The sequence below is a fragment of the Manis javanica genome, chromosome 15 (assembly GCF_040802235.1).
Source record: "Manis javanica isolate MJ-LG chromosome 15, MJ_LKY, whole genome shotgun sequence".
In the NCBI taxonomy this organism is placed as follows: domain Eukaryota; kingdom Metazoa; phylum Chordata; class Mammalia; order Pholidota; family Manidae; genus Manis; species Manis javanica.
Window position 1 is genome coordinate 40,173,202 of NC_133170.1, and position 14,666 is coordinate 40,187,867.

Consider the following 14,666-nt stretch of genomic DNA (forward strand, 5'->3'; position numbering starts at 1 on the left):
TCGACCTGGAAGTATCTGGCTCGCTCAAGGCAAATGCCTCCCAGTCGCAGGGGTATGAAAGCCATTCCTCAGCCTCAAGGTGGACCCACAGCTGCCAGGAGGATGAGACTCAGGCTGAGGCTGACACTGCACCACTGTTGGCTTCCTCCCCTTCCCCATCCCATGCCTCCATTCTTCTTGGGAACACTTCCTTAAAGATCCTTTCAGGGTCTGTGTCTGGAAAAAGCCCACCAGGACATACCCCTTCTCCATCCTACCCCTCCCTCCTCCAGGCAGTCCTTCCAGCTACTCAATCAGAAGCTCACTCCTACTTTATTTCTTCCTCTTCCTTCTGCTGTCCCTCTCCAGCTGAGCATTAAATCCCACACTTCCTCCTACAGACATTCTCCTCCCTCTCTTTCTGATCTTCCTACTGCAGCCCACTTTAGTCTCGGGTCCTCTCCCATGTAACACCATGTTTCCTCAGTTTCCGTTTGCTTCCCCTCTTAAGCTTTTGAAAACTCAGCACTTCTAAAGGTTGTTCCTCTGAAACAAAACAAAATCAAGCAAAAATGTTGCAATGATTCCACACTGACTTTAGGATAAAGCTCAAATTCTTTACCCAGCTGTCAGAGGCCTTCTGATCCCAGCCACCACGCTTCTCAGGCCTCTCCTCCTGCCTCTCTCTGGACCCCAAGCTTGTCACCCCACATCTTCTGCAGCCTGCCTTTCCAGGCTCCCCTGGGCCTGTCCCCTGGTCTGGGGGACCCTTCTCACCACTGCTCTCTTGTTCAAATGTACCAGGCACTCTGCACCCACAGCAAATGGAAGCTGTGGAGCCCCTTCCTAAAGGACCCCCATTAACAAATTCCAGGCAAGTGCTGTAAACCAAAACCCAGAGGTGCCGCTGGGCATTCACATAATTTGCATACATATTTTATGCCACTTCTCCCACCCCAGCAGATAAGTTTCTGGACAGCTGGGGCTCTTTAGAGTCATCTCAGAGGAGCTATACCCCACTGTTTACCTTAGACAAATCTAACTGACAGAGAGGGAGGTTTGCCACTTAAAACAGTGCCAGTCATTCTACTGACCAGGCAGATGTGCCCTGGAATGGATGCGATAGGAGGCATGGAGATCCTGCTCCCTCAATTTCAGTTCCCACAAACGCCTCCCTGGATGCAGGCCTCTCGCTACCTACACAAGATTCCAATTGACACCCACTATAAACCTAAACCAATTTGTTTCCCCATGGAGTTCACTGTCAGAAACACCAACCTAGCCCGGTCCTGAAGGAAAACATGCATAGGGCAGTTGGAGGGCTGCTGTGTTATCACCTTACATGGGCAATGAGAGAGATTTTCAAGGGCAGTGTTCATTCTATGCATCTTCCACTTCCCACCAGGGTTTCAGAATCCCACTCGCTGCATTTGCTGTGTTCTCTTGTCTGCCCATCCCCTGACCCAGACAAAAGCCACCTGATGAATGTTGACAGAGGTCACAAATGTCCTGGTCCCCTGGAACTGTAAGGCATTATTCCAGGGGGCCTGGATCCAAACAGCTTCAGCCCATTAGTGATGAAAAGCCCGCCACTGACCCTCCGTGGGCTCTCTGTGCGGACAGTTGCGGGGCAGGGCAGAACGTTGTGCTTCTGTACTTAAGTCTGCAGCTGTAAAGCAACCTGGAATTAAACCCACGCTCATGACACATCAGAAACGACATTTTAATAACTGACTTCTCTTAACCACCAAGTTGTAAGATCTTTGGCAACTCATTCTAAGGAAAACTGTCCCCCCCAAAAATGAAGGACTAGTTCATTATACTTTGAATTCAGAGTGAATGACCCTATATTGGCTATTACAACTCATTAAATGTTCCAAAGAAACTGTGGAGAAAAGCAAGTACAAACTCTCTACTGATTCACTGAATATTTCATATTTAGCTATTCATTCTTGAGTTGGTTTTCAAAGTAAATGACTTTGATTAAATTCAACACACTTAGGATCAAGACCAATTTACAGTCAGTTGGGTGGTCTGGTCTGGCATCTTAAAATGAAATGGCAGTCATCAGAACTTTCCAGAGAAAAGATCAGGCAATTTTTCATTGACTTAAGTCTGTCAAAGTAGTAGAAGTCTCAGAGGAATGCCCCTGCACCGAGCTTTTGGATGACTCATTAATGATCCAGTCAGACTGAAGTGATGCTCTCAATGACCCAGATGCCACTAGAAAACACTTTATATAGAACTTAAATAAACTGTTCCCAACTCATGCATATTACTCCTATGTCTGCTCAGAAGAAATCAGAACCAAGTTAAAAGCTCCTTCCTCCAGAACCACTTCTTGGTTTCCCTTCCAGCTCAAGAGGTGACTTCCTCTTTTTCCAACCCCCCTGGTATGAGGTACATGTCTTATTTTCTCAGTTAAATTGTAGGTACCTGGAAAGCAGACTCCATGGCTAGTTGAATCTTATACCCTCTCCCTTCCCATCAAGAGCAGCTCCTAGCCCAGTACCTTACAAAGAATACAAGCTCTGTAAGTGCCTGGGAATGAATAAGTGAATGAATGAAAGCTCATCTGATTCTGTTCTTTTTCTTGCTGCAGACCCCAAAGTCCAGTTCTTTGCTAAAAACTTTATGTTCACCTTTCAAATACACTGAGATTGATATCCAAATTTCAAGGGGTCATCTGCAGTAATTCTTGGTAATGAACTTGACTTGGACTGATAATAATTTAGAAAGTTTATCTATAGCTCTTTAAATGTGGCCTTCTTAGAAAATATTAACCAGGCATTTACTTCCTCTTTGAGAGCTAAATAATTTCACTTAACAGCATCTATGGCTGTCAGAACTCTGGCAGACTTTGTAAAAAGTATCATTTTAATTGTCCATATTAAAAATTCATCAGATGAAATTTCCTTTGTTTCATTTCTACTACTTAAGCTTCCTACTGATACATAAAAGGCTCTGCTTTTTTAAATTATTTTTAATAGAAAGGGTCTTTTCCTCATGATGCAAAAGCAAGGTTATTGCATTTGCTAGGAGAGAAAATGCCTGTTCTTTAAAATTATACTGTATGATGACCACTTTCCGCCAACACCCCTCCCACCCAATGCCAATGTGGCCTTTTTGCCACAGGAATGGCAAATTACCATTCCCAGTACCATATTTGGCAAATTACCAAGCTTTTTCAACTTTCTTTAAAAAACAGACACAAGATGAGGTGGGCAGCAGTTTTCAAGACCTGGCATAAAGTTACCCAAGGAATTTCTTTCTCAGTATCTGCTTATTAAGAAGCTAGAATATTCGTTAGAGTCATTCAGGCAGTCTAGACTAGAGTGAGCCCAAACCCAAGGAAAATGACATCTGCTTTTTCTTGAAAACCCTCTTCTCATTCTGCAATAGCTTGACCCATTCTCCTCTTCTGGAGAATTGAGCTTGTCAGCTCAGGACCGGTCCTCAGTAGAAAAGAAGCCCTAATTGAACACCCCAGCTCCACCACTGCCCAGAAATGGATTAGTCCCAAAAGTGGGGGTTTTCTTACTCCTGAAGAGGAGCTTTCTTGCCTACCTCATCTGATCTGATAATTCAGAGTTGGTTCGGAGCTTGCAAAGTATCTGCCCACGTGCCCCTGATACCACCACTTACTAGTGGCCAAGTACAGCCTAGAACACAGCCCTCCAACCAGGCTGCTGTGTATCTCCTCCCCTTTCCTGGCACTCAGAGCTCTCCTGGGGAGAGAAGTGGCAATTCCCAGCAGAGTTGGCGAGCGTCAGACATGGGGCTGACAAGAATTAGTCAGGTGCTCCACACCTGTGCTACTCTAAGTGTGGACCATGGGCCAGGAGCATTGGTATCATCTGGGAACCTGTTGGAAATGCAGAATCCCAGACCCCATGCCTGACCTGCTCAATAAGACTCTATCCTTGAACAATCCCCCCATGACACTCACAGGAGGCACACCAGAGTCTGAGAAGTGCTGCTTCATAGCAAGAAAAAAGACACCTTCACATTCAGAGTCAAGTTCATTCACGGTGCACTGACTTCATGGCAAGCCTGGTGCTAACGGCACCTTCAGCAGCATTTACTGAGGGACACGTCTACGACCTGACCAAAGAGGACTCATCATCAAGGCTGACAGAATGATCAAGAAACAGAAACTCCAGGGCCCAGTGAGTGCCTGGTGTATCCTGGATGCTACATGGTAGGTTGGTTTTATTTTGTTTCCTTTCTGAAATTCTGACTTCTTTGAAGACTACTGAGCAGTGAAATGGGGGAAAGATGGAGCAACAAAATTACTATTCACCTAAAAATCAAAGGTGCCCTCCCCACTTTTCCATGGTGGTCATGGGGTGTCCACAGGAGTCATGGGTGCAGAAGCATAGCAGATACTTCCCATCAGGGCAAGGACGCAGGGCTGGGAGCAAGTCAGAGCTTGTTATCTGTGCCATCTTCAGGTAGTTCACCCTCTGGGCCTCATCAGCTTCCTTACCTTTAAGTGGAAGTAAAAACAGAACCCATTCCATAGGCCAATTATGAGGATGAGAGGGTACTTATGAAGCCTGGCACACAGTAAACACCCCATCAGTGTGACTGAAGATGTGCAAGATCAGTGCAGCCTAAAACCACTATTGCTCCCAGAACAATCTCCTTCCATGATTGACCTAGATATTGATCCACAGCCAATTAACTTAAAGAGACCAATACACAAAACAGACACTGAGACAAGTTTCACTCTATAAAAAGCACAGTAATTCTGGACATTAGCAAAGGGGTACCCCATCTTTCACTTCAAATTCTAATGCACACTGACTCAGACTAAGAGTCCCAGGGCTTGATCAGCCCTAAGAAATGAAGAACTCAGCTTGCTGTCTTAGTCACATGGCCTCCGATCCTCGGCTCTCGCTCCTGAGCTCACCAGCTGAATGTCTGTCCACCCAGCAAAGCAGCTCTTAAAAGTAGAAACAGCAGCAGTTACTCTGCACCCTCTGCATCCTCACCTTTTGAGGCACAGGTTGTCACTCCTCCCATGATAGCTCCCAAAGGGAAGATCTGATTTCCTTTGCCAGACTTTATTATTCCATTTTCTTATTTTTATGAAAGCAGTGAAATCATATTTTGCCTCCTATCCTAGCTTCATTGTTTTAAGAAAACCATTTAAAATTAATATTGTTCCTGTTGAGAAACCAGCCTCCACCTCTCTTTTCCACATTAGACAAAATAAAAATATAAGAGTGAAATTCAATTGGGCATGCCACACTGAAAAGCATCCTCAAAGCCTTGAAAGTCATAATAAAAAAATCAAGACCAAGAGAACCAAGATGGCGGCATGAGTAGAGCAGTGGAAATCTCCTTCCAAAACCATATATATTTTTGAAAATACAACAAATACAACTAATCCTAAAAGAGAGACCAGAAGACAGGACAATAGCCAGACTACATCCACACCCACGAGAACCCAGCGCCTCGCAAAGTGGGTAAGATACAAGCCCCGGCCTGACAGGACCTGAGCACCCATCACCCCAGCTCCCAGTGGGAGGAGAGGAGTCGGAGCGGGGAGGGAGAGGGAGCCCAGGACTGCTAATCACCCAGCCCTAGCCATCCTCACCGGGGCGCAGACACACAGTGCATGTGTGGGGTGCTGGAAACTAGGGAAACAGAACAGTAAGACCTGTGAGCAGGTCCCCGCAGCCGGTGCACCCGGGACAAAGAAAAGCGAGTGCTTTTTGAAAGTCTTAAACGGACAGGGACCCTAAAGCTGGATGGAAGAGTCCTGGGACACTTAGCCCAGCAGCTGCGAATCCTGGGGAACTCTGGGCACCCAAACCCCCGCAGCACAGCTCGGAGGCCCCTCACTGTGATAAACTGCCTCCCGCCTGGTCCCCCTCCGAAGCGGCTCCACCGTATCGGAGCAGCAGCCTGAGGCTGGCCACGCCCACAGCAACTGCAGAGCTAAATAAACTCCATAGCAGCTGGGCAAGATCAGAAGCCCTGTCTGCACGCAGCTGCCCAGCACAAGCTGCTAGAGGCCACTGTTCTCCTAGGAGAGGAAGGCCATAAACAGGCAAGAAGGGACTTTCTCTTACCCAACACACGCGCCAACTCCCCACAAATATATCTATCGCCATGAAAAGGCAGAAGAAATTGATACAGACCAAGATCAAAGAGGCAAGCCCTGAGAAGGAGATAGGCCTAACCAGTCTTCCTGAAAAAGAATTAAAAATAAAGCTCATAACCATGCTGATGGAGCTGCATAGAAATATGCAAGAGCTAAGGGATGAAGTCCAGAGGGAGATTACAGACATCCGGAGGGAGATTATAGAAATGAAACAATCTCTGGAAGGATTTATAAACAGAATGGATAAGATGCAAGAGGCCATTGATGGAATAGAAACCAGACAACAGGAACGCATAGAAGCTGATGCAGAGAGAGAAAAAAGGATCTCCAGGAATGAAACAATACTAAGAGAACTGTGTGACCAATCCAAAGGGAACAATATCCACATTATAGGGGTACCAGAAGAAGAAGAGAGAGAAAAAGGAATAGAAAGAGTATTTGAAGAAATAATTGCTGAAAACTTCCCCAAACTGGGGGAGGAGATAATCGATCAGACTGGAAGTGTACAGAACTCCCAACAGAAAGGACCCAAGGAGGACAACACCAAGACATATAATTAAAATGGCAAAGATCAAGGAAGGATAAGGACAGAGTTTAAGGTCAGCTAGAGAGAGGAAAAAGGTCACCTGAAAAGGAAAACCCATCAGGCTATCATCAGACTTCTAACAGAAACCTTACAAGCCAGAAGAGAATGGCATGATATATTTGATGCAATGAAAGAGAAGGGCCTTGAGCCAAGAATACTGTATCCAGCACGACTATCATTTAAATATGAAGGAGTGATTAAAAAATTCCCAGACCAGCAAAAGTTGAGGGAATTTGCCTCCCATAAACCACCTCTACAGGGTATTTTAGAGGGACTGCTCTAGATGGGAGCACTTCTAAGACTAAATAGATGTCACCAGAGAAAATAAAATCACAGCAAAGAAAGCAGACCAACCAAATACTAACTAAAGGCAAAAAATAAAATCAACTACCCACAAAAGCAGTTAAAGGAAGCACAGAAGAGCACAGAATAAAACAACCAACATATAAAGAACATATAAAGGAGGAGGAGGAATAAGAAGGGAGAAAAATAAAGAATGATCAGACAGTGTTTAAAATAGCTCAATAAGTGAGTTAAGTTAGACAGTAAGATACTAAAGAAGCTAACCTTAAACCTTTGGCAATCACGAATCTAAAGCCTGCAATGGCAATAAGTACATATCTTTCAATAATCACCCTAAATGTAAATGGACTGAATGCACCAATAAAAAGACACAGAGTAATAGAATGGATAAAAAAGCAAGACCCATCTATATGCTGCTTACAAGAAACTCACCTCAAACCCAAAGACTATAGGAACAAAGGCTGAAGGAACAAAACAGCAGCAGAATCATAGAACCTAAGAATGGACTAACAGTTACCAAAGGGAAAGGGACTGGGGAGAAAGGGAGGGAAGGGAGGGATAAGGGTGGGGAAAAAGAAAGCGGGCACTACGATTAGCATGTATAATGTGGGGGAGGGCATGGGGAGGGCTGTGCAACACAGAGAAGACATGTAGTGATTCTACAGCATCTTACTATGCAGATGGACAGTACTGTAATGGGGTTTGTGGGGGGGATTTGGTGAAGGGGGGACCCGAGTAAACATAGTAATCTTCATGTAGTTGTAGATTAATGACAACAAAATAAAAAAAAAAATCAAGACCAAATCAATTACAGCACTGGATTCAAGTGGATTTTGTTTTTCTTCCCCAGTAACTGAACCCACAGAACTTACGGTGGGTTCGAAATGTTCAAGTATTTCTGGAGTTTGGGGGAGGACATTCTCTGTATAGCCTTTAAAAACAATCAGTGTGTTTTCTGGCCATGTTTTCAGATTATATAGTATTTCAGATTAATAGTATTAAGCTTTCATGAGCTGCATCATCTGGGAGTGCACCTCTTCGGAGGACATGTTTTCCCGCTGAGTATAATCCAATAAATTAAAGGAGGGGAAGGTTGTAAGATAACACCCAGCTTGCACAGTCAGGTGTGGACAGTCCCAGGAACTGTGAGCTTCTCACTGGTGGTCTAACATCCCGCTCTGCCTGTCAGAGGACAGCAGCCCTGGGAACATCATGCAGATTTCAAACACACTCCTCACCTCTTCGTCCCACTTCCCCTTCTCCTCAGTCCAATACACATTATTGAACGGTAAGCTAACTGTCCACCCTCAAAGCCTTACCTGTCGGTTTTCTTGATCAGGATGGCCCTGAAGATGTGCTCCAGGGGTGACTTCTCCCGCTCATGGGTCGGCTGCACGAAGGGGTGCAGGGCCACCAATGAGAAGCCCTGCTGGTAGAGCTCCAGGAGCTGGGCAGGCAGGTCACGCAAAGAGGCCAGTCTCACTGCTGAGGACCTCGGGAGCTCGGCTGGGAGTGGACAGAGAAGAGGCTGTTAGAGACCACCCAGACTGCCCCCTGCCCCACCCCTGCCCCCTCCCTGTGCCCGGGGAGATGGCGCTAGGTCACCTCCTGCTAACGTGGGTTTGTTCTTGTCTTAACTGCTGTCTGCAAAGAGAACTTAGAAGCAGCAGGTCACTTTCCAACTCATCAGAAGGCACTGGTAATTGGGTATTTTAAGTCTAGAGTCAATCTGCTCAGAGATTACATGGAAAAGTCATCTCCATTCCCTCAAAAAGTAAAAAAGAAGAAAAGGAGGAGGAGGAGGAGGCAATGATGGATGGTATGCAAATACAAAACTGCCAGGCGGCAGAAGCATCATCATCAAAGTCAGAAGACAAACTGGAACAAAATGTGTGCAACACTTAAGACAAAGGTGTAGTGTCCTTAATTTGCAAAGGAATTATTCAGAAAAAAAATAGAAAAATGGGCAAAATATATGAATGGGCAATTGCCTAAACAATATAAAAACCTAATAATATTTGAAAAGAAACTTCAATTAATTCAACACTAAAACTATGCATATCAAAACAAAGATATTTTTCACCTATTCAATTATTTTAAAATTTAGATTTAAAAATAGTTTGAGAAAGGCAGACATGATTCAAAAGGTGCAAGTGTACACACAGCAATGTTTACATGCAGCTCCCCATGCTTTTTCCCTTTTCCCTAGAGGCCATTATCCACACATTAACAATTGCTGATGTCACATACAAGTAAATAAGTGCACGTATCTCCCTCCTATTTCACACAAATGGTAGTGTAACCTTATGCACCTGGCTTTTTTCTAATGATTAACAGCATATTTTGTCAGAGACCATTCCATGGCAGCACACAAAGTTCCTCCTCATTCTTCTTATAGGTGTACAGTGTTTCATTGTATGATGTACCATAGATTACTCAAGCTTTAGCAACCTGAATGTCCATCAGTAGATGAATGGATAAACAAGATGTGGTACATATACACAATGGAATACTACTCAGCCATAAGAAGAGGGCAAATCCTACCATTTGCAGCAACATGGATGGAGCTGGAGGGTATTATGCTCAGTGAAATAAGCCAAGCAGAGAAAGAGAAATACCAAATGATTTCACTCATCTGTGGAGTATAAGAACAAAGGTAAAACTGAAGGAACAAAACAGCAGAGGAATCACAGAACCCAAGAATGGACTAACAGGTACCAAAGGGAAAGGGACTGGGGAGGATGGGTAGGTAGGGAGGGATAAGGGGGGGGAAGAAGAATAGGGGTATGAAGATTAGCATGCATAGGGGGGTGGGAGAAAGGGGAGTGCTGTACAACACAGAGAAGACAAGTAGTGATTCTACAACATTTTGCTATGCTGATGGACAGTGACTGTAAAGGGGTTTACAGGGGGGACCTGGTATAGGGGAGAGCCTAGTAAACATAATATTCTTCATGTAAATGTAGATTAAAGATAACAAAAAAAAAAGAATGAAAGAAAAGGGGGATTACTCCCTGATAGGATAAAACTAACTGTAAATCAACAATTAATGCATGCTTTAAATATCCTTAATTTTGATCACTTAAAGGGTATCAGATGATCAGCTATGGAGGTACACTTTTCTGATAAAATTCCTTTCTCTTAAAAAAAAAAAAAGAAGCAGTTCCTGGGTGGTGACCTCCAATGAGTTCTACACAATGGTATAAAGGGCATATCAAAATGTGGGCAAAGGGTCTGTTTGTGTTTATACAGAGGATCAAAGCCTAATTTGGCTACCCAGAAAATGAACTAAGATACGATATGAAGAAGAACTTCCAACATCAGCACTCTCTGGAAGAGTCATACCAGAAGATGATCATCAAAAAACCTCAACAAAGATCCAGGTGATGCTGCAGTTGTAGTGCATTCATCCCACCAGTTCCTGGACTTACCATTGGAATGAAGAAGGAGATATCTAAGCTGGCCTGTGCATACAGTAAAACAATAAATTTGACTGGATCTATACTGTTGGAACTCAACCAAGAATTAGGAGAAGTGCAAGTTGTAGGGCTCCAAAATCTTACAACTACAGACTATCTACTGTTAAAAGAACATATGGGATGTGAACAGTTCCCAGAAATGGCTTATTTTAATTTGTCTGATTTCTCAGACTGTTCAAGTACAGTTGGACAATATCCATTATATCACAGACAAATTTTCACAAATGCCTAGGATGCCTAACTGGTTTTCTTGGCTTCACTGGAGATGGCTGGTAATTATAGATCTGCTTTGGTTATGTAACTGTATTATTATTATGTTACTATGTGTGCGCAATTTAATCAGTAGTTTAAAACCTATACATGCTTAAATTACTCTACAAGAAGATATGTCAAAGAAATAATCAATCTTCCCATGTTTTCTTCCGTCTGCTACCTCTATAGCATTTCTTCTTCCTTCCTAATTACAACCCTTAAATAGAATTCGTGCCTCATATCGAATTCACCGAGTATCATAATTCCTCCAAGTGGTAAAGATACCTCAAGACAAATGCTGGGCATAGAAGCCACAGGGCATAAATCTGCAAAGAAGTAAAAAGCTAACCTTTTCAAACAATATGGTTTCTCTCTCACTTACCAACTTTACATTTCCCTGTATGGCCCCGGAAGATGACTGGTTAGCCAGAGACGGGTAAGATTCCTCAAGGGAGGAACAACCTAAGACAGGCACAGTTGCAGGGGGGCCATCAGGTGAGAAATTGGGGATCAACAGAGGTGAGGCTTAGAACCTCACCCCCCATTTTGAGAGAAATCTTCTGCATCCGTGGATGTTTTATTGCCCTTGTTTAGCTTGTATTAACACATAGTCTACAGGCACACACCTGATCATCTACATTCACTCTCTTACAACACTAAACTATGTTTTCTACCTTTATCTTGCATCTACCTACCGCTTCAGCATTTTATTAAAAAAAAAATAATACAGGGAGAAATGTGGGATTCACATATAAATCAACTATAAAAATCAAACAAATATTCATATTTGACCTGATTGTTTATAGTTCATAATGCGTGATCAAAACCGAAAGTTTTTGTGATGACTGCCCTTGTACTGTTCACCATGTAAGAACTTATTAACTATGTAAGAATTTGTTCACCATGTAAGAACTTGTTCGTTATGCTTCAGAAGATTAGAGACTAACAAGATTTTAGGCTTGGGGTGGATTAATGATTGTGCATTGAGCATTGACTCCCCTATACAGAATTTTATTGTTGTTAACAACCATTTGATCAATAAATATGAGAGATGCCCTCTCAAAAAAAAAAAGAAATAAGATGGCAGCTGGTAAAAAAAAAATGTTATTATGGAAACAGAACTGATCATCTTAGATCAATGTCAATGAAATTTAAACTATGAGTAGAGAAAAAAAAAGATATATGGACAAAGATATTCACTTCAGAGTTGCTCACACAGCAAAATCCTGGAACCAAAGAGTTCTTTCTTCACTGGGGGGCTAAACACTGGGGCACCCCAATGATGACTCCTAAGAACTACTTAAGAAGATTAAGGTAAATCTGTTATATGCTATGGAAATGTCTCCAAGATATGTTACAACGTTAAGAGGCAGGGTGTCCAACAGTGTTTATAATATGACACTCTTGTAGAAAAAAATTAAAAGGCTAGAGAGACATGAATAAATATTTTTTTCTGGAAGAAATCACAAAAATATCAGTACTGGAGAGAGGGACTGGACTGGCATTGGAGAGAGGGGAGGATGGAAAGGTGGTATTACCTTATTTTGTAGATTAGTACTATTACCAGTAACAGAGGTCATTTGGGTGAAGGGTTTATGAATCATTTTAATTTTCTACTTTATATGTAACAACAATATTATTTAACAGTTTAAAAGGTATTTTTAAAAATAATGTGATCTGATGAACACAGGTGCAAAATACTCAACCAAATATTAGCAAACCAAATTAAAAAAACATTGAAAGGATCATCCATCATGACCAAGTAAGATTTATTCCAGGATTGCAAGGATGGTACAATATTTGTAAATTAGTCAATATGATACACCATAATATTAACAAAAAAAGGATGAAAACCATATGATCATCTCAATAGATGCTGGAAAAGCATTTGACAAAATTCAATATCCATTCATGATAAAAACTCTCAACAAAATGGGTATAGAGGGCAAGTACCTCAACAAAATAAAGTCCATATATGACAAACCCACATCCAACATCATACTTAATAGCGAAAGCTGAAAGCTTTTCCTATGAGATGGGGAACAAAACAAGGATGCCCACTCTCACCACTTTTATCCAGTACTAGAAATCCTAACCACAGCAATCAGACAAGAAAAAGAGATAATAGGCATCCAAATTGGTAAGGAAGAAGGAAAAATTGTCACTATTTGCAGATGACATGATACTATATATAGAAAACCCTAAAGAAGCCACCAAGTAACTGTTAGAACTAATAACTGGATTCAGCAAAGTTGCACTATACAAAATCAATATAGAGAAATCTATTGCATTCCTATGTACTAACAATGAACTAGCAGAAAGAGAAATCAGGAAAACAACTCCATTTACAACTGCATCAAAAAGAATAAAATATCTAGGAATAAACCTAACCAAGAAGGCAAAAGACCTATACTTGGAAAACTATAAGACACTCATGAAAGAAATTAAAGAAGACACAAATAAATGGAAGTCTATTCCATGCTCAAGAATAGGAAGAATGAATATTGTCAAAATGGCCATCTACAAAAGCAATTTACAAATTTAATGCAATCCTTTTCAAAACACCAATGGCATTTTTCAATGAACTAGAGCAAATAATCCTAAAATTTATATGGAACCACAAAACAGCTTGAATAGCCAAAACAATCTTGAGAGAGAAGAACAAGGCTGGGAGTATGACACTCCTGGACTTCAAGCTCCACTCCAAAGCTACAGTATTCAAAAGAGTGTGGTACTGGAGCAAGAACAGATGCATAGACCAATGGAACAGAATAGAGAGCCTAGATATAAACCCACATATATATGGTCAATTAATGTATGACAAAGGAGGCAAGAATACACAAGGAGGAAAGAAAGTCTCTTCAAAGAAGTGTTGGGAAAACTAGACAGCTACATGCAAGAGAATGAAACTTGATCACTGTCTAACTCCATACACAAAAGTAAACTCAAGATGGATTAAAGGCCTAAATATAAGACATGAAACCATAAAACTCTTAGAAGAAAACACAGGCAAAAATCCCCTGAACATAAACATGAGCAATTTTTTTTCTGGACATGTCTTCCCAGGCAAGGGAAGCAAAAGCAAAAATAAACAAGTGAGAGAGACTATGTCAAACTAAAATGCTCTGTACAGTAGAACAAAAAGGCAACCTACTGAATGGGAGAATATATCCATAAATGATTTATCTAATAAAGGATTAGAAATATATATATACAAAGAACTCATATGCCTCAACACCAGAAAAACAAATAACCCATTAAAAAGTGGGCAGAGGACCTGAACAGACATTTCTTTAAAGAGAAAATTCAGATGGCCAACAGGCACATGAAAAGATGCTCCACATCTCTAATCACCAGGGAAATGCAAATCAAAACCACAATGAACTATCACCTCACACCTGTCAGAATGGCCACTATCCAAAAGACAAGAAATAACAAGTGTTGGCAAGGATGTGGAGAAAAGGGAACCCTCTATACTGTTGGTGGGAATGTAAATTGGTGCAGCCACTATGGAAAGCATTATGGAGGTTCCTCAAAAAACTAAAAATAGAAATACTGTATGACCCAGCAATTCCACTCCTAGGAATTTACCCGAAGAAAACAAAATCCCTGATTTGAAAAGATACATGCACCCTATGTTTATTACCACATCTTTTGTAACAGTCAAGATTTGGAAGCAACCAAAGTGTCTATCAGTAGATGAGCAGATAAAGAAGTGGTACATATACACAAGGGAGTATTATCCAGACATAAAAAGGAAAGAAAACCTGCCATTTGCAACAGAACATGGGTGGACCTAGAAGGTATCATGCTAAGTGAAACAAGCCAGGCAGAGAAAGACAAATACCATATGATTTCACTTATATGTGGAATCTAAAAACAAACAAAATAAAATGAACAAAATAGCGGTAGACTCAGACACTGAGAAGTGACTGGTAGTTATGATGGAGGA

At 41.8% G+C, this 14,666-nt stretch overlaps 1 protein-coding gene across 5 annotated transcripts in view; it reads right to left on the reverse strand.

Moving 5' to 3' along the window:
- RFTN1 (raftlin, lipid raft linker 1) overlaps nucleotides 1-14,666 on the reverse strand; it is a 215,004-nt gene that overhangs the window by 130,265 nt on the left and 70,073 nt on the right. For all 5 annotated transcript variants that reach the window (XM_036996293.2, XM_036996292.2, XM_036996291.2 and 2 more), the window contains one exon: nucleotides 8,303-8,489. In XM_036996293.2, coding sequence (XP_036852188.2) covers nucleotides 8,303-8,489 — 187 coding nt within the window. The remainder of the gene's footprint in view (nucleotides 1-8,302; nucleotides 8,490-14,666) is intronic.